The sequence below is a fragment of the Fusarium redolens genome, assembly GCF_020744475.1.
Source record: "Fusarium redolens strain MPI-CAGE-AT-0023 chromosome Unknown BKA55scaffold_29, whole genome shotgun sequence".
Classification (NCBI taxonomy): domain Eukaryota; kingdom Fungi; phylum Ascomycota; class Sordariomycetes; order Hypocreales; family Nectriaceae; genus Fusarium; species Fusarium redolens.
Window position 1 is genome coordinate 369,248 of NW_025763692.1, and position 23,654 is coordinate 392,901.

Below are 23,654 nucleotides of genomic sequence, written 5' to 3' on the forward strand. Positions count from 1 at the left end.
AGTCTATAGCAGCATACCTTTCTGTTTTGGAACAGTGCCGTATCTCCAATGTCATTTCCAGCCGTCCCCCTATGCTCCAATGTCTGCATCTTACACTCGATACCGGAAGTCCGGGTTCTCGCGATCAGTCAAGTCAAGCCACCTGTGTCAATGCATTAGGACTTTTCCAATAAGTAGCTGCAATGTTTAACTTACTGCCTATTTCCCCCTGCCCCCTCCTCTGAACCATTCAAGACCTTGGCGCGATTTAACCTCAGGCAATACCAACGAACAAGTAGCACGTCAAAGAAGCAAATCACGTAACAACCAATGAACGTAAACTCAGCAGGCTTCCAGCTCGAGCCTCGAAATGTCTGGGGTCCAATGATGTTGCCTACGCAGTATGCTATCAGGTACATAGAAGCGACGGTGGTCTTTTTGGTATACCCTGCGACATTGGTGGAAATAAGAGACAGGAGGGCGACAAAAGGACAGATGGCGGTTTGGTTTAAATAAAACCCAGCCAACCTTCCGACTTTCATGTCTTCCGGGAGAAATGCGATCAAGCTCATTCCGATAATGGCGATGAGAAGGCCAATGGAGCTGACGAGAAGACGATTATGATACCGATCTCCCAAATAACCGGAAAGAAGCAAGCTTACAATCTGGACAGCTCCGCCTGGTGCTCCATAGAGTAACGCTTGCTCAGGAGTATATCCAAAGGAGCTAATTAGCGGTGAGAAGAAGTTCGTCATGCCTCCATTCGGGATCATGGAGAACAGGGAGTAGACCACAAAGGACCAAGCGAGTGGATCTGTGACTGCCTCGAGGGCCTGACATCTCTTCCACTGACGGTTGCCGATACCTTGCTGATTCGCCTTAATGCGCTGGATACATAGAAGTCGGTCCTGAGGTGAAAGCCACCGAGCATTGGTCTGATTATCAGGCATGATCCAGAGAAAGAACAGACCAAAGAAAACTGTAATCAACCCACAAACGAGGAAGATGATCTTCCAGGGTTGAATGGCAGGCTCATATGTCTTTGTGCTCTTGCTGATGCCATATGCCACTATCCCCCCAAATATCTGAGCGACTCCATTGAAGCTGAACCAAAGGTTGACCCGCAAGCCTTGCTCAGTTGCCGTGTACCACTGGGATGTAAGAAGGGCAAAGCCGGGTGTTACTGATGACTCGAGAAGGCCGAGCAAGAAACGAAGAGCGAGGGCGCCGCCGAAGCTGGTTGCGGCGGGGAAGCAACATAGTATCGAGCCCCAGGCGATAATGTTGAACGCTAGGTATTTGCCGAGTGGGAAGTATTGCAATAGCCTCTACGGACCTGGTTAGTAAGGAGTAGACCAATGGAGGATCGACTCACAGTTGTAGGCCACTCGCCAATGAGATAACCAAAGTAGAAAATGCTAGGACTATCAGCTAGAGTAGTAAAGGGTGTTGTAATCGAGGATACCTGGCAAGCCAGCTATATTGCTGACCGTGAAGACCAATACCACCTTCAGAATGAGGGGCTGTCAAGCCCATGATGGATGCATAGGTCAAGGTCGTTTTGTCGAGAAAGTTGAGTCCGTAGACAACGCAGAGAACCTTGGACATAAAGATCAGCGAAGACTTCCTATAACTTGGGCGAACTTACTGGCATCATGTGGCGATCGATCTTCTTGAGGAGCTGCCTGGCCGTTTCATCATCGATAACCAGATCCTCAGCTTCTACATCACGTAGAACCTTCAAAGCCAGATCAGCGTTGTCAGAATCGACCACATCGTCGGCGACGTAGATGGAGGTTGAAATTCTTGTGACGTCCTTTACCATAGCTTCGAAGGGACGCTGTGGGAAATATTATATACTTTTGAAGCGACGAACATGATGGGGGCAATGACAGCGGCGGTTGTTCACATTTAACCTCAGCAGTAGCTTTACGGCTGAGCATGGAACTTTTATCTGGAGACGCAGCTAGCCGCTGACTAAACGCTCTATAAGCATGCATCTGGCTGGAAGAGGCTAGTCACGATAACGGAGAAGTAGGCGAACAACATGAGTTCAGTATTACATGGGGTCCTAAAGGTGGATGTTGATTATGGAAGGAATGCCGTGATAGTCTTGGCAAGTTCCCGATGCATGTACCACGAGTTTAATTGCATATGGTTTGTCACTTAGAAATTGCAGCAGAGCAGTGTTAAAAGTTGTCTGGCGTAGAATCTAAAAGATTACATTAATCATTGATCATAAATCACGGCTGGAAGTTGAAAGGCAAGTATTCAACTCTCGTTTATCTACAAGAGAAAGAATAAATCTCACATAATCCAGAGCACTCTAGTGTTCAAGGGTAGTAGATAAGCGAAGCTCCATGGATTAGATCATGACTCTTCAACAGCCTTCAAAGCAACACGCACAACCTCCTCAAAGTCCTGCCTCGGCAGACCCAGCAAGTCATTCATGATCTCTCCCTCCTTCTCGAGATGTCCTCCAAATCTACCCATCACAAATCCCGTCTCAATCAAGGCATAAATAGCGTAATGATCCCCAGCAGCAACAGCAGCCTGCTTCTCCTTGATAAGCTTCTCACTGTCAACCTTCTCAACAGTGAATTTCTCCCCGCTGACACGCTCGATGGCTCCAAGAAGCATGTTCTGAGTGATAGCAAAGTCACTCAACCAAACGATTCTGTTCTTAGTCTCTTCCCATTTCTTAGTCAGGGCATTGACCATTGCAAGAACTGTGTTGGCTTCGGTAGTACTGCTGAACCAGCCTTCTCCATCATCCCATTTGACAAACTTCTTCTCCTTAATGTGCATGCCCAGAAAGTCGTGTAGGGCACTCCACTTGATCCACATTCCGCAAGCGATGGCCATCCACTCTAGACCAGTGGATTCCTTGGAGCGAAGGTAATCTTGCACTTCACCCTTCTCGCGAAAGACTGAGTTCAAGGCTCTTGCCTCAGGTTTGTTGTTGTTGAGACCGTACTCAGAAGCAACATAGCGCTTCACTTTAGCAGCGACAGCAGCATCAACGAAGCGAAGTTGATCAGCGACAGCTAAAGAAGTCATACAGTTGATAATTGCGTCTTGACCAGTGAAAGCGGAGATGAGAGCTTCGGTTGGGTATGAATCATCAATTGTAATGGCTCGCACGTTTAATGGGAGTTTGCCCTTTGACGATGAGCGTTGGAGGGCGGAGACAGTAAAGGAAGGCTCTTTGACTAGGGCGTCTAACATGATGGAGCCAATTGAGCCAGTGGCTCCGACAATGAGGATGTTCTTGAAAGGAGAAGACATGTTGAAGACTCGAGAATGGGAAGACTTCAGCTCTGTTCGTGTTGAGTAAAATGAAGATGGAATTGCGATACTGACTTGCAACATGTCTACTCATCTCTTTTAATATATGTTTATGCCTATTATCTTTCGTGATAGCTTCACTGTCCCGTTGCATTCTGCGGCCTGCTTAGTGATCACACCCTTGTCTGTATTACCTCACCTCTCCTGACCTAATCAAGACACCTGCATCTTCACCCCACCGGGCGTGATGGCTTACGACGCTAGTCGGGATTTTTAGAATAGCTTTCCGGCTCCCCGTCGTATTTCTGTTGTCTCTGTCTTGTATTTCTAGTATATTATGTTGGAAATTAGTATGATATCGAGGATAATGGAAAGTTTTGGTTATTGGTTTGGTTTGCTGCTGTAGAAATTGAATCCTGGCGGAAACACGTTGGAATGCAGTTGCTGAAGCCGGTGACTTAGTTTTAGTAATACAGCCGTCTCCGTGATATCATTGGCTGGTCTCCCATGCGAAGGCCGGGAACGATTAGTAACCCCTGCCGATGACAGAAATGCCCGAGGGAGATGCAATGAGAATTGAGCAAGGCAATAATTAGATAGTAATCGTGTAGAATGACATTCCGAACAAACATACAGAGGCATCAGTCTCAGTCCCAGATAAAACCTTAATTATTATAAATCACAATAAGCATGTTAATATCAAGCTCGAACAATCCGGACTATATCTTGTAACACCACCCTCTCTCGTAGAGTGCCAGTCCTCTCAAATCCTGGAGCATCTACACCAAAGACTCCAAATCTGATATCCCCTTTTCACCAACCAAAATGTCCCCTACAGGACATACGATCTATCGCGCAGGCGATGGTAACGGCGGCTTCTCTCCCTCCTCCGTCAAGCTACCAGAACTTGGCCCTCACGATATCCTCGTCCGTCTGACCCACAGCGGCGTGTGCCACTCAGACATCGTTCTCTGCCAGTTGGGAGCCCCTGTAGCTCTTGGCCACGAGGGAATTGGTGTTGTCGAGTCCGTTGGCTCGCTCGTTACACAATTCAAAGTTGGTGATCGGGCAGGTGGCGGATTCCATCGAGATTCGTGCGGCCATTGCAAGTATTGTCTATCTGGGCGAGATATTTACTGCTATGAGCGTGTCATTTTCGGTGAAGGTGACTTCGACAATGGAACCTTTGGAACTTATTACATCGGCAAGGAGACATATCTTCACAAGATCCCCGACAGCCTTGCCAGCGAACATGCTGCACCGCTCCAATGTGCCGGCGCAACAGTGTACACTGCTCTCAAGGCTACAGTGACACCTGAGAAACGCGTCGGCATTCTCGGCATTGGTGGTCTTGGCCATCTCGCTATTCAGTATGCGGACAAGATGGGTGCCGATGTTGTTATCTACAGCACAAGCGCTAACAAGGAGGCTGAGGCGCGACAGCTGGGCGCCAAGGAGTTCCATCTTATCGAGAACATGTTTGATACAGCTACGGCACCGATTGATGTTCTTGTAATTTGTGGTACCAGGTACCCTGACTGGGATAAGTAAGTACTTTGGTACTACTTAGAAAGGCTTCGACTAACAATAATTCTACAGGGTCATGACGAAGGAGTTCCTCGCGCGAGATGGAACCATCGTCCCACTTGCAGCCCCGGTCCACGGACCTCTAAGCTTACCGTATGTTAACTCACCTGCCCATCGAATATGACTGATATTGACCATCTCACAGTGCCGGAGCAATGTTCTTCCAAGGGTATCATGTCTTTTCAAGCTTGGTTGGATCGCGTAATATCCACGATGAGATGCTTGAGTTTTCAGGACGTCATGGTATCAAGCCTATGGTTCAGATCTTCAAGCATGAGGGTGCCTCAACTATCAAGGAGGTCTTTGAACTGGTTGAGCAGAACAAGATGAGATATAGGGCTGTTCTGGAAATGCCTAACTAGACTTGTCTTCTTGTAATGGGACAGCCTACTTCCCTCTTTACTTCTATAATAAAATTAAAATAGTTCTGCCGAAAGCTGTTCTATTTATATTAATTTATTAATCTTGCTTTTATTCTTTAGTAGCCTTCTTATTAAGTTACTTTTAGTATTTTAAATTTTAATTATTATAAGATTTAGTAGTATTATAATATTAATAATCAAAAACTATTATACCTTAATTAATATAAAAAACCCTGCCTTATTTATATTTAAAATTTATATTTTTTTAATTTTTTATTATATTAACTTTTAATATTTAATTCTATATTATTTCTAATTTTTAAAGCTTACTTAAATTCTTCTATTAAATTCCTAGTTTAAAAAATAAATATTAAAAAAAATATTAAGTATTAGTATTTTATTACTTCTAGGTATTAACCTATAACCTGCTGGCGCTTAATGTAATATTTCCTCCGCTTTTTAAGGCTAGCCTTAGTCAGCATAGACCGTTTCCAGGTTATTTCATTACACCAAGAACCGTTCCGTGATCACACCCAAGCATACGTCGTGTGTTAACAAACCAAGCAGAGATACTGCAGCTGGCCGGCCTCCGGAACCATTGAAACAAGTAGCAATGGCGAAGTTGTGGATGTTACTTGTATCATGTAGTGGCTCAGCGCACGGCCTTTCTCCTGAACTACTAAACCTTATCTCCCTCCCTGTCATGTTGATTCTAGCGCCTAATTGCTGTAGATAACGCCTCCTCGTGGGCAAGAAACAGCTAACTCTGGGATTTCACACTAATTCCGCAGGTCTCGAATTCGCGGTTTTCTTCCCCGCACTAGCGTCTGTGCGTTCTGATCGTCCATGACTCAGGAAATCCAGTAACTTGGATTTAGGCCCATAATTGAAATTGTGAGACGACCTGCTCTCCATCTTGATTCGCTGCTCGTAAGCCTAACAGCCACTTGCTCCCTGGCTAATGAACCTTATCGCTCTACTCTCAAAGCCACATGGCTGTTTCCGGCTACCGATCGCTCTAGCTGACGGCAGCGCGTTCCGATCGTTTGTAACTTGGGACGAACTGGCGTAAAGCAAGCAGCCCCCAATTTGATAATCTGACCTCTGGCTTGATTCTCGACTCATTAGCCCTGTAGCCACTTTCTCGCGTCGGCTGTATCCTCTTCTGATTTAAATCTCTCGCAAGTCGCTGCTCTACAGCCCGGTGAATACCCCATTTTGAACTTGTCGTCACTCCTTCACACAAGACGTCTATGGCTATGGCTGCTTCAGATTATGCCTCCGAGTCCAGAAGTGCGGTCGCCATAGGTGTTATGGCGACTCTGTCGTCAATTTCTCTTATCGTGGTATCCCTGCGAGTGTACGCCCGGACCATCATGCTGAGAAACTTTGGCGTCGATGACGCATGTGCGATCCTTGCTTGCGTGGGTATCACATTCAATACTGAGAAATCTTCTTACTAATGACAAACAGTTGTTGACGATCGCTGACGCTTCTATTATCGGAGCAAGTAAAGTAACCCTATTAAAGTAACTTTTTTTAAACAGTTTACTAATATGCTACAGACGTTAGAAATGGTCTTGGCTCTCATATATCTACACTTTCTGGCCAACAGATCAGTAATTTCTTAAGGGTAGGCTTTACTAACACCCAATTAGCAATTTAGCTAAAACAATCCAGCTGTTTTACTTCTCAACCGTCGTCTACAACCTCGCCTTAGCCGTCATCAAGACAATATTTCTCCTCCAGTACTACCGTGTAATACCTGTGCGACAGTACAAGAAGACATATATCGCATCCGTCGTCCTCGTCACTTGCTGGAGTCTTTCTCAAATCTTTCTGAATACATTTATGTGCGTGCCTATTGCATCTTTCTGGGATGTCACGATCAAGGGCACCTGTATTCTCAACAAATCTTCATTCTATGTCGGCGCGGCGGGTAATATTTTGACCGATATCTTGATCATGGCCCTCCCGATCCCCGTTCTTCGCAGTCTGAAGCTCGGCCGGCGACAAAAGTGGATTCTTATGTCTGTCTTTTGCCTCGGAATTTTGTGAGTTTCTTATACCAATCTGAGCTCGTCTTTTACGACTAACACGAAATAGCACGTGTCTTATCTCACTCGTTCGTATCAAGTTCCTTAACATTGGCACGGATATCACATGGCATAATGTCGAATCAGCGTCTTGGTCAGTCAGCGAGTTGTGCTGTGGTATTATCTGCGCTTGCGTTCCAACTCTCCGGCCTCTGCTATCAGGTCATGAGCGCGGTTCTAGCTATAACCAATCCTCTTATGCAAGACATGAAAATTCGAGGAACAATGTCACGGCTCGCCAAACAGGTACCTCTCGGAGCCATGAAATGCACAATCTGCCCAGGACGCTTCATTCATCTGAGAGTAAGGATCAGCTCCGTCCCTTAGAGTCCACAATTGTCGTGCATACCGATGTCGACCAAAAGAGAGGCCGACCACAGCCGGGACATGGTCCGGTGACAAACCGTATGGTAATACAAGGAAAAGACGAACAGAGACATAGTTTGTCTAGCGACTCTGAGGATCCCTTTTCTACGCACCAGGTAGTTTAAAAATACTATGATAAACCTAGTTATAATATAGTGATATTATTTTCTTCATAAGCAGGCCTCTTGATACACCCTAGGTCTAATTAGGTTTATATTAACTATGTAATTTAAGACTAACTAGTAGATCTATAGAGTGTATTTGAAGTCAGGTCGCAGGTCACCTTCAACCAACTTCTGTTCATCTGACAAACTGTCCCACTTGGCGTCCATCTTGCCAAGGCTGCGATCTTTGTTTATCTTGCGAAGTCCCAGATGCATTATAATAGATCCACCAAGCAAGAAAACCACCAGATAACCAAAGACAACCGCATGTTTCGTATAGTAACGGGGCTTTTCGCGAAGCAAGTAGATGTTTGACGACACCATGCCATTTAAATTGACCCAGCCCACCACTACTCCCAGCACAAAGGCACGCTTTAACGACCCCTCAGTGTTATTATTTAACCAGGAAAGAGTGTTAGGGACCGTAGGGTAAATGCCTGCTGCGCCGAGGAAGACACCGACGTACTGCACTGTCGGGCTAGACGTCGCTATGAGCATAGCAAAACCAGCAATGCCGAGCAAAATAATAGCAATATTGCAGTAGCCTCGCTGCCGGGACCTGTCGCCGTAGAATCCAACACAGATGGTGAGAGCCGCTGCAACCGTGGTGTAACAACGCCCGCACCGCTATCGTGCAACGAAAGCGAGACGCCGGTGTCTTGAACACGAGAAGCCACATTTGACCGGTATGTCGCCATACCAGATTCAACCCAAAATCTGACGTGAGACTCTTGGGGTCCAACCCAAATTCTCTCCTGCGTCAGGAAACATGATTAGATTCCGCATACACAGCGATACCGGGGTTTAAAAAGAAGCATGTATGGTATATCTATCAAGATTGCAACGTCAGAAGATTTGAAAGATAAGCAACCCGTTCATAATGGGTATCGGATTCTTTGTCGGCCTCAGCTGCAAGCCAATGCCGGCGTCTATGCTATATGTCGGCGTCTTGGTGGAGATGCGGGTCAAATAGTCCAATGTGAAATCACTTAGTCAGTACCACTTCAGCCGCTGATTGGTTTCCCTCTCAGCTGAAATCACTGTTGAGCCACCAAAATCTCTCTACGGGCCGTAATGCCGCAAAGACGAGTTTCCCGTCTAGATGGCTGGGTAAAATATATCTCCCGCCGATCAGCTTCTCCATTGCGCCTGCGTCATAGCACACATCTACCATCTTGTCAGGGTATTCTTATTAAGCTATGAGTCCTTCTACATCGAGAATGGATACTATCTCTGTATTGCCGCTTGACGCGGGAGACACGGGTTCTGGCCCCAAAAGGGGAAGAAGGCCACTAGAAGTTCCGGAGGGTGGATCTGTGACAATCGTGAGTACACCGTGACTTGACATCTCGGGATGATTAGTGATAAATGTCAAGTGCTGTTCTAACTGGTTGTATTAGCGCCGAAGGATGCAAAACCGTATGGCTCAGCGAGCATATCGCCAGCGTAAGGAGTCGGCTATCGATGTTCTGAAGCAGAAAGTCGAAGAGCTCGAGAGGTCCAAGGAAGACATGGGAAGAGAGTTTGTTAACTTCACCTCTGTGATTCTTGAGCAGGATACTGTCAAGAATAATCCACAAATCATTGAACACATTAAGCAGTCTACTCTCAGTTTGTTGTCCAACGCTCGAGAGGTAGATGAGAATGAGAGACCTGACGTCCAAGATGGGGATCAGAATGATCTCCTCGACGATCTTCCAGCTGGCGTCTCAGCTGATTTCACGCCTCCCATCCCCCAAGCCCAAGATCTCGACTTTCCTATGATGGATGTCACCAGACAGTTAGACTACACCACCAACCCCATCGACCCCATGCTCTCCCATCCAAGATCCAGCTCCGACCCCAACTCCGATTCGACACCTCATTCCTTTGATGCAACCTCCTATTTCCAGCCCCCCACCACCCAAACACCCTTCTACGACATGACCTACCAACTCCCCGGATCAACGTGGGACTCTACACTCCCCAACCCTCGATCCTATGCAGCTCAAGAACTAACCTTTGGCCGACGGTACCATAGAGCTTCTCAAGAAGCCGCTTTCCTTCTAGCGTCCATGAGACATGCGCCTCCTACGTGGTATCGCAAGGTCTTTGGGTTCTGTATGCACTTTGAGACGAGGGAGGAGATAAGTAGTCGGTTGGGTGAGGCGTTGCGCAAATCGAGGGAGACTACGCTTAATAATTGGAGGTTTCCGTTTACTAATGTTGGTGGTGCTGGGACATTCTTTCCTGATCAGGGCTATGGTAGCTGTGACCTACCTATTGGGAATAGGTCTTTGGAGCATGAGGCATACAGACCATCAGAGATGTCAGGTTTCTCCATGGGACCTTTCGGTCCATCTCTCGAACAGATCCGAGATCTACGATTGAACCCTCAACTACGAATTATTGATCCAGAATATGACGGAGATTTCTTCGACTCAGATGAGATCGAGATTTGCCTCCGCGGCTACGGCGTTACTATTCCATCAGGGAAAGACTTTGTAACAGCTCATATTGACATGGGTATGTTTGAGAGATCATCAGACTCGGAGACGAGTTCTGAACCTACTACGCCTCCCGATATTCCAGGTAACGGCAACTTCGTGGAGGAAGATATTCTAAGCGATGAACCTGCTTCGTTTTCTTGTCCCGCTGGTTTGATGGGTATGGCGATGGGAGCGATGCCGCCACCGCCAAAGGGTAAAGGACCTGGGGAGCAGTGGAAGACGCCTATTAGACGTGAGACGAAGGTCAAGATCGACGTTGAGCGACTGATCATGTGTAAGAAAACGGGAACGCACTTGGTCAATACGGAAAGCTAACTAGTCTCGTTAGGTCTTGTCAACTCAACTGTGTGTCTCGGGAGAACACCCGCCGTTCGGCCTGTGGACATCCGTAAGTCGTTAAAGATGTCCATCATCCAGGAAGACTAGCATTGGGAGGATCAAATCGAATGATGTGGTGCTGGTGTATTTATGGCGATATGAATGGAAACAAGCGACGCAAGAATGAGATCGAAAAATAATGGGAAAATGACGGTGGTAGTTCAATAAATATCTCTATTTTCTTTCCTGATCTCCTGTGCAACCTATCACCAACTTCCACTGCTCAACCAGGGAGAATGATAGCCTCTGTTTACTAGCCCTCGAGGAAAGTCTCGACATGTTTGACGAAGGTCGGAGCGTACTGGAAGAGAAAGCCGTGTCCGCTATCGGGGTACAAAATGAGCTGCCCGTTGGGGACCTTGTTGTAGATAAGGTAGCTGTTGGGCGTGGGGATCATATAGTCGTTCTGTCAAAAACATATCTGTTAGCATATAGCCTTGATTGAAAGAGCAGGAAAGGTCACTCACGCTTCCATTTGCGATCAACACTGGGGTCTTGAGATCAAGTAATCGATCATAAGCGCCATCTTCTCCCTTGCTCTTCTCCCGACTCTCTGTAAAATCATGGCCCTGCGTAACTTGTCCCATAAGTCCTTTTCCACCATCTCTATATCCACTGCTCAGCCAAAGAGATGCCTCCTCACCACTCGTAGATGCGTTCCGTTCATGGATTCTCGACCACCAAGCTTCAGCTGCAGCGTCACCCTCAGCATTCTTAGGAAAGAAAAGTGTCTTGAACACATTGATGTCAACATCCTTGACCCCAGCAACAGAACCGACGTCTTTGTTCTGAGAATAAACAAGTTCAGGCCCGTAGCTGGTTCCTGTTCCTGCCAGGATCAACTTGCGGACTTTGACCTTGCTTGGATCTGCGTTGAGGGCTACCATCTGAGCGACGTAGCCTCCAATACTAAATCCCAGAAGATCAATTTCCGTTCCTCCTATGAGTTCGATGAACTGTGTTATATCGGCGGCGGATTGTCGGATTGAAGTGGCTACTTCACCGGTGCTGAGACCAACACCGGCATAATCGACTGTGATAACACGACGGTTCTTGGCGAGGCTGTTTACGATGAGAGGATCCCACTTATCCATGGTACCTCGGAAGTGTGTCAAAAGTAAAAGTGGGATACCGGATGCATTGCCGATTTGGCGGTATGCAAATGCGACACCGTTAGGTGCCTTGACATATTGCGTCTTGGCACTTTGCTGAGTTGACATTTTGATCGAGTTTGATAAGGTTGGAGATTATGTTTCTGGGGAAAGAATGCTTGGTAATCTTTTACAAAGGTTACGCTGATATTGTCTTTTTATGCTGGCTTGAGGGGTCTTGTTTGTGATGTCACTGAGAGTCGGAGTGCTTACTCACGAAGGTCACCGTCCCGCATTTAGGATTACACTTCGTGCGCCACCAGATTAGTGGTATTAGCTGGCCATAGTGACATGCATGACCAACTGGCGAGAGTGACACGAACAATTACTGATTCTTTTCGTCACATTTTCTTTCTCTTTGTTATCATACCTCGGGAAGTCAGCCGACGCTAGAAGGCAGCATATGGCATGAGCATGATGGTAGACACAGAATTGGCAGCAAACTACCCTAAGAACTCTAGGAAGTGTTTTCTCTAGACATCATATTATGTACTTTGCGGCGAGTCCGTCTTGGTGACTATAGGCTTGTCTGCTGAGGCTTGCGTCTTCATAAAAGAGATTATGTGCAAGTAGTCGCAGACAAAACAGAAATGGCCTCTTCTTTTCATCAATAAATCAAAATGGTTACAGGGAAGAGAGCCAAAGCGTGAGGGAGGCATGTGACGCTTCACTGTGAAACGAGTCACAATCGTTGCAGGTGAAAGACACTGTGCAGAGTGATGTCAAAACGTGCCAATCCACAATAGAGATTTAAGAGATAAGACGCTAATTCTGGTTTTATTGGAAAGACGGAGAAAATTCTATCGTGATCTATCTTTTACTCATAAAGGTTTGCTGCGTATCCCGCTGCTATCTTCAAGCCGCAGCTGTGTCTGCATTGTACACTGTGTAGCTAAAAGCACTGTATCAGTACAGAGCAAACTAAAGGAATGCAGGATCATGGCATGACTTACTCGATGTATCCTACTCCGTTCACCTCGTAGAAGACCGAGCGATCGTATTTGGTAAGCGACCAATCATTCTTGATTCGAGCAGGGAGATCAGGGTTGGCTGCACCAGAAATGTTAGCAACTAGAAGCGGGACGTGAATGAACGGACACTAACGGATGAAGTGACGGCCAAAGGCCACGAGATCGTCTGTCTCGCTAGTATGCTGCAACGCCTTCTCAGGCGTATATCCCCCCGCAACGATGAACTGCACACCAGCACGGGTAGCGACCTTTCTAATAGGCGCCAAATTATCTTCAACCTTTCGTAAATGCTCAGGTGTATCTACCGAACCATCGGCGCGAGGCTCAATGGCGTGAATGTACGCAATGCGGGGTTGAGCGTCTACAATAGCTTGTGCCCAAGGAACGAAGAGCGAGAGTGGTTCGGCTTCTCGCATGCCTTGAAAGCGGGTGAATGGTGACATGCGGACGCCGACCCGTTCTGGACCGATGGCATCGCTGACTGCGTTGACCACGCGGAGGGGGAAACGGATGCGGTTCTCGACGCTGCCGCCGTATTGGTCTGTTCTGTCGTTGCTGGTTGATTGAAGCTACGGTATAGTCAGGCATATTCCACTTCCTAAAGGACAGCAGATACTCACGAACTGATCAATAAGCTATACATCGTAGATTAGCCATCTCTTTATGACTTAAGCATGCGATTACCTACATATCCATTGGCTCCGTGAATCTCAATACCATCGAAACCAGCCTCCATAGCATTCAAAGCCGCTTGTCGGTAGTATTCCACAAAGTTATCGATATCAGCTTCGCTCATGACGGTGAACTTGTTCGGGATATTTCGTGTGACATCAGCGTCCTCGAAAAAAGGTTGTGTGCCTGGACTGAGAACAGCTGGCACAAGGTCAGGTTCGGCAATGCGTCTCGTGAGATGTTAGTAGAGAGAAGGACAGCCAAAACTGGGGACTAGCTTACCCAAGAGCCCATAGCTGACAGAGGATAAAGGCTCCTTTGGCATGAACTGCATCAGTGACATGCTTCCAAGCCTTAATTTGTTCTTTAGAATAGATTCCTGGTGAGAATGGTCGCCCAGATCCTTCAAGCGAGATGAAAGTTCCTTCTGTGATCAACAAACCGCCAGCTGGCCATCAACCAATAAGTGTTAGCTTTTTTAGCGGTAGAGCGACAGTGAAAACGTACGTGTAGCGCGCTGGGAATAATAATCCGCGGCGTAGCTAGCGGGAACACCAAGTGCATCGGCACGACCACGAGTCAAGGGTGCAAGGACGATCCGATGCTGTAAATCAAGGGCGCCAACCTTGATTGGTTTGAAGAGCTTAGAGGTTTGTGAGGTCATTATGTTTGAGCGTAAATTTGTGAATTATTGTTGATTGGATTCTTAATAGCCTAAGCGAACAGGTGAAGATGTATTGAAACGTTCAAGTGTAGTTGTTATCTTATGATGCAGTGTTTTGATGGCTTCATTGTGTTTATTGACAATTACTACATACATATATACACCTTGACTGTCTTTTTGCTTTGATCAACAATTAATGAATTACTAACGTGCATTATCTTGAACAGGCCATATCTGCTTTGAAATCGCGATATTTCGCGAATGCCGAGGGAATGTTGCAATCACAGCAATAGCGGTGATTGTGTACGTGTAAGCCGACAAGACGGGCTGACTTCACATTGTTCTCGGAGCTGATTACTGATATGTATACACTGTCGATGCAACATCAATATGGCCATGTTTAGTGAGTTTCGATCACTGGAATTGAATCTTCCTACTGGGCATTTTCTCCGCATGTTTCGTACTTCCTTCGCTTCGTGTTTATTACTGACATCTCGTGGTTCGTTATCGCGTTTGCTGGCTCCCATTGTACACCCTGTATGGTGCGATCGATGTAATAGGCTGCCTGACAATTCTCCACAGATCAATAAGATAACTTGGCTTATCTTATTAAAGTAAATAATTTATGCCACTTCGCGGATAGACAAGAACCAGTGCTAGTGTCACTTGAACGAGCGGAATCCTTACGATATAAATCGCGGTTGTCTGCATACTGCATACTACTCGGGAAACATTGGCACGCTGTTTGCTGATTACACGCAGGTGCTTAGTGACCGAGCCGTCTCTGTAACCTTCACGCTTACATCTCAAACCACGGTTCATTGGCCAGATGCAGCGAAGTGGAGATGACTAAAGACCATTATTGCTCCCTCTTGTCCACAACGAGAACAACGAGAGGCAATTACTAAGTCACCCGCTCGTACGGACTGGGAGGAACAGGTACGTATTATGAGATGAGTTTAGAGAATATAAGCAATTTCCATTGATCAATCATGAGCCCCAGGTGTAGTCAAGACCTCCCTGTTTATAGCCTCTATAAGAAGGTAACATGCGCCACAGATACAACATCTTGCGAGATAGTTCACTTAAATCTCATTACTTGCAAACATAGAGGAGCATCTCTCGCACCACAGATCACACAGAGAACCCGGGTTACTAGCATCACAAGCCGTTACCATGACACCTTCACTCGAACACGTTTTCACAGTGAGGATGTATACATCCCCAGACAAAGCCCTCGTCATCCCAGAAGCCAAGGGCAATAATCATCGCATCATCGCCTTCTTGACGCACGGCCACATCAAAGGTAGTGGTTTTGAGGCAGAACTTCTCCCCGGCGGCGCCGATTGGATTTTGGTATATGCCCTCTTCATACACCAAAGACTCATGCTAACCATTGATCAGCGTGATCCTGACACAAATACTGGACATCTCGATGTCCGAGTTCAATTCCGATCGAAGGAGGGCCATGGTATTTACATCCACTTCAAGGGCGTTCTACAGATTGATGAAAAGTGGATGGAGGTCTTCACCGGGGGACCAAAGGCACGAACTCTTGAGTTTGGAGAGAATGAATGGTTGGGGTCTCCCATCATTGAGACAAGCCATCCTGACCTAAAATGGGTAGAGCGGTCTGCTTTCGTCAGTGAGCTCCGGTGGTTTATCGATGAAGATGGCTCTGTTGCTGTTGAGAATGCTGTTTACAAAGTCAAGCCTAGCAATGGTTAAAATAGAGGCCAACACTTAGCTACAGGCAAATCGTGTCTCTATTAAAAGCATAACATTCAGTACAATATATGTAACAATCAGCAGATGTGATACGGATAGCTGAAAGACAATTTTGTTATAATACTTCTTTATACAACTTTATCGATGACCAACTGAGTGAGGTGTCGTATTGAGTAATCTGAATGGCATTGAGTCGTGATTCCCAATTCCATGGTCTAGGTTAGCTTCCCGCGAGTCAGTACCTCCAACGCTACCCGCTGCCCAGAAACTCTAATTATTTCGTAAATTTTCCAATTGGCTCTTCTGGAGAGCTGAGTAATCAGGTGAAAGACAGGGTTAGTGCTGACGCGCCACCTTGTCTCCATCACCGAAGCCCTGTCAGGCTGATTCAACTGTCATGATCTTATCTCTTCAATAATCCCGAGAAATGTCTTCAAGTTCAGAAAAAGAAACCTCAAAGACGCCAGAAACAGACTCGAGAGTGCGGCAGTTCCACACGCGCAGTCGAACAGGCTGTTCCAATTGCCGGACCCGCCGAAAACGATGTGACGAGCAGCGACCGCAATGGTGATGGCCCCCACTATAAGCTGAGAGATCTGTTTACTAATATGGGGAAATGGTAGTTACAACTGTGTCAAGGGTCAGAGGACTTGTATATATGCACCTCCGAAGATCCCGCTGAGGGAACGAAGGGCCCAGCAGAAGGAAGCTCATCCGTGGGATCAAACGCCTTGGGAAGTTGAGCAGACGTCCAAGGAGATGGCTTGTATGAAGAAGACAAGTGTTCCTCTTCGATTGAGCTGTTTGAACCATGATACGGGGTTTAACAAGTTGGCTGTTGCCATGCCACTTAGATCTCATGAGTTATTCCAATATTGTCAGTCGTGATGAGCAGATACCCATGGAGATGCTGACTTTGGATAGTGTTTGAATCGAGTCGGACACCAAAGATGACACCAAAGATACCCGGAACAGAATAGTTCGTATTCCTGCCGATCTTCTTGTCTATCACACTCACCAAGATAGTCTTGCGCGTATGATAGACAACCCTTGCGCACTGCGAAGCGCCATCCTCATGGCCGGGATGCATTTCTCATTCCAATTCGGCGACCTGTCCACGTTTGAGTCCACATTCTTATATCATAAAATCGAGGTCATGCGTGTCATCAATCGTTGGATCGCATCAGGAGACTACAAACTTGAAGCTGCGATTATTAGAGAAATGGCAACGTTGGCTTTCACAGAGGTGATTCGCCCTACTTTACCTTCCCTAGAATTACTTAGCTTATTGCGTTTTCCAGGCCTGTCATGGAGAGCTTGTTGCTGCTGAGACTCATATAAGTGGCATTCTGGCGCTGATCGAAACAGCCCGACCTGATAAAAGTGATCCGACTACATCTGATTGCTGTTCCACTGACAGAGAACTAGCTAATCGTTATTTCGTCATGTGAGGCGCATAATCAATCCATGTCGATACATCGTTCTTATATCTAATAACTTGTCATAGGTCTTATGTCTACATTACAGGCCTCAAAAGTTTACTTAGCGGCATATGCCGAACTGGAGGACATGCCAGCAGTCTTGACGCTATACCTGGCCGGAGCCTTCTCAAACTATCACATACATGGCACATGAGTGAAGCCATGGAGAATCTCGGCCTGAAACTCCAAGCTATTCGTTTATTCCCGTTCTTCTTCAGCCCCTTGCCCCAAGGAGCACGGCTCAACAATGCAGACGGACAAGTCATCATTAACTCTCTACGGGATTTTACGGCTGCGCAGGATCATATGTTTAAAGACACAGGGATAGAAACAGCAGAAGGAAAGTTCGAAGGTTTCTGGCGGAGAGGCCCTGCGTCGAGGGTATTGGGAGAATATGTCATGGCACATATTCAATCCATTTCTGTTCCAGGAAAGAAGGGGGAAAGTCCTGACATTACCCCATCGTCATTCGTCGGACCCTGGTGCGGAATGACCATCGCCTCAGTCTTCTACATGCAAGATGTTCTCGGAGCATTGGAGTATGTTGACAAGCGCATACATAAATACGCTGTTACGTTGCTGCAACACGATGTCGCCAAGATCCTTACCTCGGCGGACACACCAAAGAACGAGGCGTTTATGCTATGGCAGACATTGCTCGGGCTTATAGCCTCTTTGCGCGCCCTCAAGGACAATGATCAAGATAGAGGGATGTTATCAGCCAGACAATTCTTCCAAGAGGCTTTGAAGCAGCAGGCAACGACTTTGGGTATCTCGACTTGGTCACAAGCAAAAGGGACGCTAAGGAGGGTAGCTTGGCCTATGGGGAATGCTAATCGTGAATTTATAGAGGAGCTATGGGAAAAGTCTGTTTCTAGGCCGCTCTCGGTTTAATTACAAAGAGTCTAATATATATGTTCTAAATATAAGATTAATAAATAAGCAAGGGGGCAAGATAAATAAATTACATATATAATTACTAAGGTTTTTATAAAAACTTTCTTTTTACTTTTAATTTTATAAGAGGCTATTTTGCTTTTTAGCTTTTTTATTAATAATTAAAAATAATATAACTTCTAATAATACTTATTTAAAAGTATTATTTAAAAAGTTTTTTTTATAAGTAAAAAGTAAGTAAAGGGCTATATTATAACTTTTCTCTTATCTCTGCTAAGTTTCAATTAAATTATTTTTAACCCTATTTACTATTACTATCTGATATTTTAATTATATTGTTAACCTTTCCCTTTAAGCCTTCCTCCTTATGCGCTTAAAGCTGCCCTTTATACCGCCGGCGATGTTGTAGGTGCATAGCCTGTAGAAACTTTCTCTGCTGCCCTCGGTGAGAGTGCGCCTCCTGTATTCGATGTTACAGTAAATTAAGAACTAGAAGAGAGCCATGAGAGACAGTAGAGACTATAAACCAGGAACAGAATGCTCGTACAGTAAAATTTAATAGATAGGAAGGTATTGTTGCTCTCCGGAAGCTCCACTATCTTGCAGTCTGGCTTCGAAACTCCCCGATCTACAGCGATAACTGGCCCGAAGCTGTGAATCACAACCTCGGCACCAACAACACAACGCGGTAGTCCTTATGGTATAAAACCATTAGTATTACCCTCAATAAGAAGGTATAGATCGTCTAGTTTATAGTAGATCAGAACAAGGACATTAGCCTCACTAATCTTCTAATGGGCACTAACTGGGATATATTATTAAAAACACATGCTTTTCTTTAGCCTTTTACTAAGGCAATGCTAATAACAGAAGGCAGTAAGCAAGCATTTGCAATATACTATGGCTAATAGATAGTTTACTTAGCCACTTTAAAAAAGCGAAGGTACCTGATGACTACCTCTCTTCAAGGGAGGTAAGTCGCTAATCTATTAGATATACTACTCGACCCCGGAATTCCATGATAGTCGCATGCTTCATTCTATTAAAATTAGATAGCTTATACTCAATAAATGCTACACTATATCTAAAAAGGCTCCCGTTTACATCGCTACTCTTCTTCTCAATCTACGCTATTAGAAAGCATACTTAGATAAGAACTAGAAGAGTGCATAGATTGATCTAGCAATTGCAAGTATCTGAAAGGTATAGGAGGAGGAATACAATATTAGCAATAGCATCAATGATATAGATGGAGACATTATAACCCCTCCAGAGGATAACACAGTCGCGCCAGGGAAGCCACCTTCGCAGCTACAGCTTTTACTACAGGTTAAGACGGCTGTGTTAACAGACAATAATAACCTAGATGCATTCATCAATGCTCCCGCTATTAAGATTAATTGCAAACCTCTAGAGTAGTGTTGTTGCACTAAATAACATAGCAGCTCCCACGCCTTAGCTATGTAGCCATTGATATACTCTTAATAAACCCTTAGTTAGCAGAGCCTGAAAGGACCTTCTTAGGCGTATATAGGACTGCTTTATAGGACCGGCTATCGATAATATGCAAGCGGATAGAGGAAGTTGAGAGTCTCGGCAACTGGATGCAGACTGGGCATATTATAGCAAGTCAGGGCGGTAGACTAGGACTAGTCTGCAACCCAGACAGTCACAATAACGATGTAGATATAGAAATGAGTGATACAGAGTAGCGTGGCGATTTTTGACGATTCGCCATAACACTCAGTAGATTCATTACAGTACCTTCTCACGACTAATGATGCATCGAAGAAGTGGGCGATGTCACATGACGAAATTATGTGTGTTGACTCATGAGTGAGTCATGATCAGATCAAAACTCATATGAGTGAGTTAGGGGGGGTCGAAACTCATGAGTTAACTCAAACGCCCAGGTATGTGTACAAGAATGTGATATTGTCCTCCTGGGCTCAACTATAAATCTCAGGAACAGGGACTTCAGGTAAAAATTGGCAAATAGCCCAAAGGCACTGCCCCTCAGCGATAGGCACCCTCTCGCCGAACTTCACAATAATACCAGGATCCTTACTTACAACTAATCGACGCATTCTAGAGCCCTCAACTATCGAGTGATGTTGGAGGGCACTTCTAGCTAGGACCTCAGCTGGTGTGGGGATCGTAGGTGTATCCAGACCTCACGCGAAAATTGAGGAGGTCTTGAATGTGACATAGTTAGTCGGGCAAGATTTGGGGATATGTAGATATGATAATAATTGAAGAGAGCCACAAACTGAGGATTTCAAAAAGGTGTCATGTTACAACAGGGGAAGTTATAAAAGAGGAGTTGAGAAGCGTAACTCCAGGCAACAAGGATGAGACGAATCGCTAAAGTGGAACGGCAAAACTAATTCCTAATTATAATTTGATTGAATACCCTAAAGAAAGTTTGAACATATGAGCCGTGGATGCTAATCAGAAGTATGCTTATTTAGCTTCCATGAGAGGACGTATATAGTTATGGTAATTTTGAAAAACATGTGTTATTATTCCTCTGAGTTGTCTTGTGAAGATTGAAAAAAGCCATCTAGCATAGACTGAAGATACTCTACCATTTTATCCGTCCCCTTCCGGCGTCGAGCTCGAAGAAATCTTGTTCTCTCTGTGCTGACAGAACCAGCTGGCTTAGCAAGTTCTGGCTTCACAGTTGGAAGTTTACTCCTGATGCTCGTCATTCGGACTTTTTCGGCATAAAAGTCATCGGCCTTTTCCTTTGTCTCAAGGAGTTTTAAGCGATCCTTCGAGAACTTGGAAGCCCATATAAGACACTCGGTTCCGCCTTGTTGCAACAACTGGATCGCCTCGTTGAGAATCTCGAGGCTAAAGTCAGGATTCAGCCTGACGAATAGTCGCAAAGCCAGAAGATCAGTAGAAAAAACAAACGCATCGAGGATGGCTCCATCGCTCAGACCACCAAAGTTCTGCAAGATTACCATCGCTCTTTGTCTGAGCTCCAAAGCAAAGTCTTCCAAGCGGGTAGGTCTAGATGAATATGGCATCAGGGCGTAATATTGGCTGAGATTTCCTAACTTGGCACTTTCTTTTGCAAAGCTCATCTCTGTGAAGCTCAGTAAGATGGGTATCGATTCCGGTACGTCTTGAACGAGTGACTCGTGAAGTTGCCAGTTGATATGCTGGAAGGCCTCATCTATTTTGTCAACGTCATAGAACACATTCCGTCCCCAGACTCGGCTATAGTGCGACCACATTCTCAGAACCACAGGATGATAATTTCCCACTATACCCTCGAACCCTTTGATTGTCATAAAATATCCACATTCCAGTGCTAATTTGAACTTGTCGGGTGTATGTCTGAAGATTGCCAGGAGAGCGGCCATGATTTCGCAAATGGGGTTTCTTTTACCAAATGTTGAAGTTAGATGATCTTCCAACTTTTGTATGAATCTGGGTGCAAGAGGATTGATTGACAGAAGGACTCGAAGGCCATCAGCCGATGTGAGACGAGGTAGAGGCAAGCGTGCTTTGAAAAGGTTAAGGCAAACCCTCCATATGCAGACTAGCTGGGGTATGAAGGAGTTGGGCTTAATTGTGCTCTTCAGTCTCTCAACTGTTTGAAATAGTTGTTCAAGGGACCCTCGAACTTGAGCATGAATGCCTGTCTCTGCAAGGGCAACGATAGCAGAACATTGAGATTCGAGATGTATCCACTGCTGTGAGTTGTCCAAGTGACTTGAAGGGGCAATAAGAGAGACTTTGTCTGCTATCCACCTCTCCTTCCCAGATCCAAATGAGCCATAGATAATAGTGTCTGTAGCGGCTTTGATTCTCCAGAGCTCTCTTTCGATGTCGGCATGCCATCTAAATTCAGGAGCCTGTCGACATTGGAAAACCTGTGAGCTTGATGTTTGCTTGATCGCCTGTGGTGGAAGAGCTTGGGCGACCCTCTTTCGATCTTGTTGAGGATTGTGATTGATGTTCAAACTCGGGGCTTGATCAAGATTGTTCTTTATCCATCCCCATTTCTTGAAATGGCGACGATATTCTTTATCTCTACTTATAGTGAGGCGCAGATCGGTCAATTCTGTTTCGGGGTAAAACGTACGACGCAATGAATCCGCATAGGCTAGCCATCCCCTCGCTTAGGGTTTTGAGGCTCCGTTGCTCCGTCATATAGATTCGCTCGATATCTTGTTTCCGTTCCTCCCATTCTGTCTCGGGGGTCTTCGGTTTCCGCCCCATATTGTTGCGTGTGCAGCAAGAAATTATCTTAGAAGGGCTGGGTCGTTGTGGCTCGATGATGTCTTGGGTAAGACAAGGTGGTGATGGAGACGGGCACGAGAGCCTGGTGGTTGAAAGGAGAGGAGGCCTCAAAATCGAGACCAATTGAGATTGCAGTTTAGGATGTTCCGGCTCCATCCTGCTGCAGGCCTTGATCTGTTTGATGATGATTGGATCGATGCTAAATGCCCTTTTCGTTTTGACGAATCAACGCTGAGGACTAATAGACATAATCAGGTCGACTCAGCTAAGCAACCGGGCAGTTGATGGAACTTGGATACAAAATACGTGAAATTCAACTTAAGTTGTTGCAACTTTCAGCTCTGCTCAGAATTCATATCAAATTTTCTTGACCCTTTGAGACGACTGCCAACACAGGTCTCTTGCTTTAAAAAGGCTAACTCGAATTATTACATACTTCTCTGTCATGTCTAACAATCTTCAGTCCCGTCTTGGCGTAAGTCTGTTATACTTTCTACTATTCTGGCATCTAATACAATAAATAAGTCGAAGGCACATGCAGTCTTCGGTGCCGCTGTCTTTCTTGTCGCTATCTTGGCTTTCTTGGTGATCGATACATACCACCGTGCGCGCCGCATCTATCGAGGTGTGACTTCTCACAATAACCTTCGAAACATGATTTTCCGAATCGCCTCTGGATGTCAGCCCTATCATCAGTTTGCCGATCGAGACGAGACCGGCCACGGCTACTACTACCACTGGCGTGTTGGAACGATGCTGCGCGTTCATCTGGAGGACACAGTAACGATTGGCCTCTATTTCTTTCTTTTCTTTATTATTTGCCTGCTTTTCGGTGTCTGGGTGGTCCAGTATTGGACCGCTAGGTGGTTGTTTGGTTGAAGTGTCTATCCCCAACGCCCCTGAAATTCTGTGTTTACTACTTGATTTGTATTGGCACGCGAACTCGTTCATATTGCATGGACGTTGGATACTTAAGCAAGTAGTGGTGCTGCTATCAACATGGATAACCGCGAATAAGGTCGTGTTCTTGGTATGCGAAGAAGAGGTAGTTGCACTCGGCATGGCATAGGTGTTGATGTGTACAGTAAGAAGTCTGGCTTTCTCTATGTAACTCAATATCAAAT

At 45.6% G+C, this 23,654-nt stretch overlaps 12 protein-coding genes across 12 annotated transcripts; 6 read left to right on the forward strand and 6 right to left on the reverse strand.

Moving 5' to 3' along the window:
* Positions 1-31: 31 nt before the first annotated feature.
* On the reverse strand, positions 32-1,873 carry BKA55DRAFT_218755 (major facilitator superfamily domain-containing protein). Its single transcript, XM_046185221.1, has 5 exons — positions 1,628-1,873; positions 1,445-1,578; positions 1,355-1,397; positions 196-1,307; positions 32-142 (listed from the first exon to the last, which is right to left on the reverse strand). The coding sequence occupies exons 1-5, from the start codon at positions 1,802-1,804 to the stop codon at positions 91-93; spliced, it is 1,518 nt and encodes a 505-aa protein (XP_046041957.1). The 5' UTR covers positions 1,805-1,873; the 3' UTR covers positions 32-90.
* A 476-nt stretch (positions 1,874-2,349) lies between these two features.
* BKA55DRAFT_546405 (uncharacterized protein) lies at positions 2,350-3,267 on the reverse strand (the record flags this gene model as incomplete). Its single annotated transcript, XM_046190915.1, has 1 exon — positions 2,350-3,267. One exon carries the CDS (start codon positions 3,265-3,267, stop codon positions 2,350-2,352), a length of 918 nt encoding a protein of 305 aa, XP_046041958.1.
* An 825-nt stretch (positions 3,268-4,092) lies between these two features.
* BKA55DRAFT_528567 (chaperonin 10-like protein) lies at positions 4,093-5,216 on the forward strand (the record flags this gene model as incomplete). The annotated part of the gene is made up of 3 exons (XM_046189010.1): positions 4,093-4,814; positions 4,867-4,947; positions 5,000-5,216. 3 exons carry the CDS (start codon positions 4,093-4,095, stop codon positions 5,214-5,216), a joined length of 1,020 nt encoding a protein of 339 aa, XP_046041959.1.
* Positions 5,217-6,339: 1,123 nt separating this feature from the next.
* BKA55DRAFT_585241 (uncharacterized protein) lies at positions 6,340-7,851 on the forward strand. The gene is made up of 5 exons (XM_046194423.1): positions 6,340-6,640; positions 6,690-6,726; positions 6,782-6,849; positions 6,897-7,270; positions 7,323-7,851. The coding sequence occupies exons 1-5, from the start codon at positions 6,470-6,472 to the stop codon at positions 7,801-7,803; spliced, it is 1,131 nt and encodes a 376-aa protein (XP_046041960.1). The 5' UTR covers positions 6,340-6,469; the 3' UTR covers positions 7,804-7,851.
* A 26-nt stretch (positions 7,852-7,877) lies between these two features.
* BKA55DRAFT_585243 (uncharacterized protein) lies at positions 7,878-8,698 on the reverse strand. The gene has a single exon (XM_046194424.1). It carries the CDS (start codon positions 8,338-8,340, stop codon positions 7,927-7,929), a length of 414 nt encoding a protein of 137 aa, XP_046041961.1. The 5' UTR covers positions 8,341-8,698; the 3' UTR covers positions 7,878-7,926.
* Positions 8,699-8,894: 196 nt separating this feature from the next.
* BKA55DRAFT_218792 (uncharacterized protein) lies at positions 8,895-10,906 on the forward strand. Its single transcript, XM_046185223.1, has 3 exons — positions 8,895-9,167; positions 9,243-10,605; positions 10,660-10,906. The coding sequence occupies exons 1-3, from the start codon at positions 9,042-9,044 to the stop codon at positions 10,755-10,757; spliced, it is 1,587 nt and encodes a 528-aa protein (XP_046041962.1). The 5' UTR covers positions 8,895-9,041; the 3' UTR covers positions 10,758-10,906.
* Positions 10,907-10,962: 56 nt separating this feature from the next.
* BKA55DRAFT_681250 (Alpha/Beta hydrolase protein) lies at positions 10,963-12,056 on the reverse strand (the record flags this gene model as incomplete). Its single annotated transcript, XM_046198242.1, has 2 exons — positions 11,177-12,056; positions 10,963-11,115 (listed from the first exon to the last, which is right to left on the reverse strand). The coding sequence occupies exons 1-2, from the start codon at positions 11,927-11,929 to the stop codon at positions 10,963-10,965; spliced, it is 906 nt and encodes a 301-aa protein (XP_046041963.1). The 5' UTR covers positions 11,930-12,056.
* A 659-nt stretch (positions 12,057-12,715) lies between these two features.
* BKA55DRAFT_528328 (uncharacterized protein) lies at positions 12,716-14,167 on the reverse strand (the record flags this gene model as incomplete). Its single annotated transcript, XM_046188996.1, has 7 exons — positions 12,716-12,752; positions 12,814-12,910; positions 12,965-13,400; positions 13,452-13,466; positions 13,520-13,733; positions 13,786-13,951; positions 14,011-14,167. 7 exons carry the CDS (start codon positions 14,165-14,167, stop codon positions 12,716-12,718), a joined length of 1,122 nt encoding a protein of 373 aa, XP_046041964.1.
* A 1,176-nt stretch (positions 14,168-15,343) lies between these two features.
* Positions 15,344-15,895, forward strand: BKA55DRAFT_546412 (uncharacterized protein; the record flags this gene model as incomplete). Its single annotated transcript, XM_046190916.1, has 2 exons — positions 15,344-15,523; positions 15,572-15,895. The coding sequence occupies 2 exons, from the start codon at positions 15,344-15,346 to the stop codon at positions 15,893-15,895; spliced, it is 504 nt and encodes a 167-aa protein (XP_046041965.1).
* Positions 15,896-16,274: 379 nt separating this feature from the next.
* BKA55DRAFT_585246 (uncharacterized protein) lies at positions 16,275-18,360 on the forward strand. Its single transcript, XM_046194425.1, has 6 exons — positions 16,275-16,462; positions 16,519-16,772; positions 16,820-16,874; positions 16,922-17,141; positions 17,197-17,342; positions 17,403-18,360. Exons 1-6 carry the CDS (start codon positions 16,323-16,325, stop codon positions 18,268-18,270), a joined length of 1,683 nt encoding a protein of 560 aa, XP_046041966.1. The 5' UTR covers positions 16,275-16,322; the 3' UTR covers positions 18,271-18,360.
* A 2,303-nt stretch (positions 18,361-20,663) lies between these two features.
* BKA55DRAFT_585251 (uncharacterized protein) lies at positions 20,664-22,611 on the reverse strand. Its single transcript, XM_046194426.1, has 2 exons — positions 22,373-22,611; positions 20,664-22,320 (listed from the first exon to the last, which is right to left on the reverse strand). The coding sequence occupies exons 1-2, from the start codon at positions 22,507-22,509 to the stop codon at positions 20,796-20,798; spliced, it is 1,662 nt and encodes a 553-aa protein (XP_046041967.1). The 5' UTR covers positions 22,510-22,611; the 3' UTR covers positions 20,664-20,795.
* Positions 22,612-22,820: 209 nt separating this feature from the next.
* Positions 22,821-23,628, forward strand: BKA55DRAFT_218818 (uncharacterized protein). The gene is made up of 2 exons (XM_046185224.1): positions 22,821-23,005; positions 23,056-23,628. Exons 1-2 carry the CDS (start codon positions 22,976-22,978, stop codon positions 23,407-23,409), a joined length of 384 nt encoding a protein of 127 aa, XP_046041968.1. The 5' UTR covers positions 22,821-22,975; the 3' UTR covers positions 23,410-23,628.
* The last annotated feature ends 26 nt before the right edge of the window (positions 23,629-23,654 follow it).

Bases quoted from the DNA above. Each gene is read 5' to 3' on its own strand.
- BKA55DRAFT_218818 (XM_046185224.1), top strand. From the start codon at position 22,976: ATGTCTAACAATCTTCAGTCCCGTCTTGGC. The intron at 23,006-23,055 runs GTAAGTCTGTTA...ACAATAAATAAG, and splicing joins ATCTTCAGTCCCGTCTTGGC to TCGAAGGCACATGCAGTCTT.
- BKA55DRAFT_218755 (XM_046185221.1), bottom strand. From the start codon at position 1,804: ATGGTAAAGGACGTCACAAGAATTTCAACCTCCATCTACGTCGCCGAC. The intron at 1,398-1,444 runs GTATCCTCGATT...TGATAGTCCTAG, and splicing joins CAATATAGCTGGCTTGCCAG to CATTTTCTACTTTGGTTATC. The intron at 143-195 runs GTAAGTTAAACA...GCATTGACACAG, and splicing joins GGGGCAGGGGGAAATAGGCA to GTGGCTTGACTTGACTGATC.
- BKA55DRAFT_585246 (XM_046194425.1), top strand. From the start codon at position 16,323: ATGTCTTCAAGTTCAGAAAAAGAAACCTCAAAGACGCCAGAAACAGAC. The intron at 16,773-16,819 runs GTCAGTCGTGAT...GACTTTGGATAG, and splicing joins TCATGAGTTATTCCAATATT to TGTTTGAATCGAGTCGGACA. The intron at 17,343-17,402 runs GTGAGGCGCATA...AACTTGTCATAG, and splicing joins GCTAATCGTTATTTCGTCAT to GTCTTATGTCTACATTACAG.
- BKA55DRAFT_585251 (XM_046194426.1), bottom strand. From the start codon at position 22,509: ATGGGGCGGAAACCGAAGACCCCCGAGACAGAATGGGAGGAACGGAAA. The intron at 22,321-22,372 runs GTACGTTTTACC...CACTATAAGTAG, and splicing joins CTATGCGGATTCATTGCGTC to AGATAAAGAATATCGTCGCC.
- BKA55DRAFT_585243 (XM_046194424.1), bottom strand. From the start codon at position 8,340: ATGCTCATAGCGACGTCTAGCCCGACAGTGCAGTACGTCGGTGTCTTC.
- BKA55DRAFT_218792 (XM_046185223.1), top strand. From the start codon at position 9,042: ATGAGTCCTTCTACATCGAGAATGGATACTATCTCTGTATTGCCGCTT. The intron at 9,168-9,242 runs GTGAGTACACCG...TGGTTGTATTAG, and splicing joins AGGGTGGATCTGTGACAATC to CGCCGAAGGATGCAAAACCG. The intron at 10,606-10,659 runs GTAAGAAAACGG...TAGTCTCGTTAG, and splicing joins CGTTGAGCGACTGATCATGT to GTCTTGTCAACTCAACTGTG.
- BKA55DRAFT_585241 (XM_046194423.1), top strand. From the start codon at position 6,470: ATGGCTATGGCTGCTTCAGATTATGCCTCCGAGTCCAGAAGTGCGGTC. The intron at 6,641-6,689 runs GTGGGTATCACA...AATGACAAACAG, and splicing joins CATGTGCGATCCTTGCTTGC to TTGTTGACGATCGCTGACGC. The intron at 6,850-6,896 runs GTAGGCTTTACT...AAAACAATCCAG, and splicing joins AGATCAGTAATTTCTTAAGG to CTGTTTTACTTCTCAACCGT.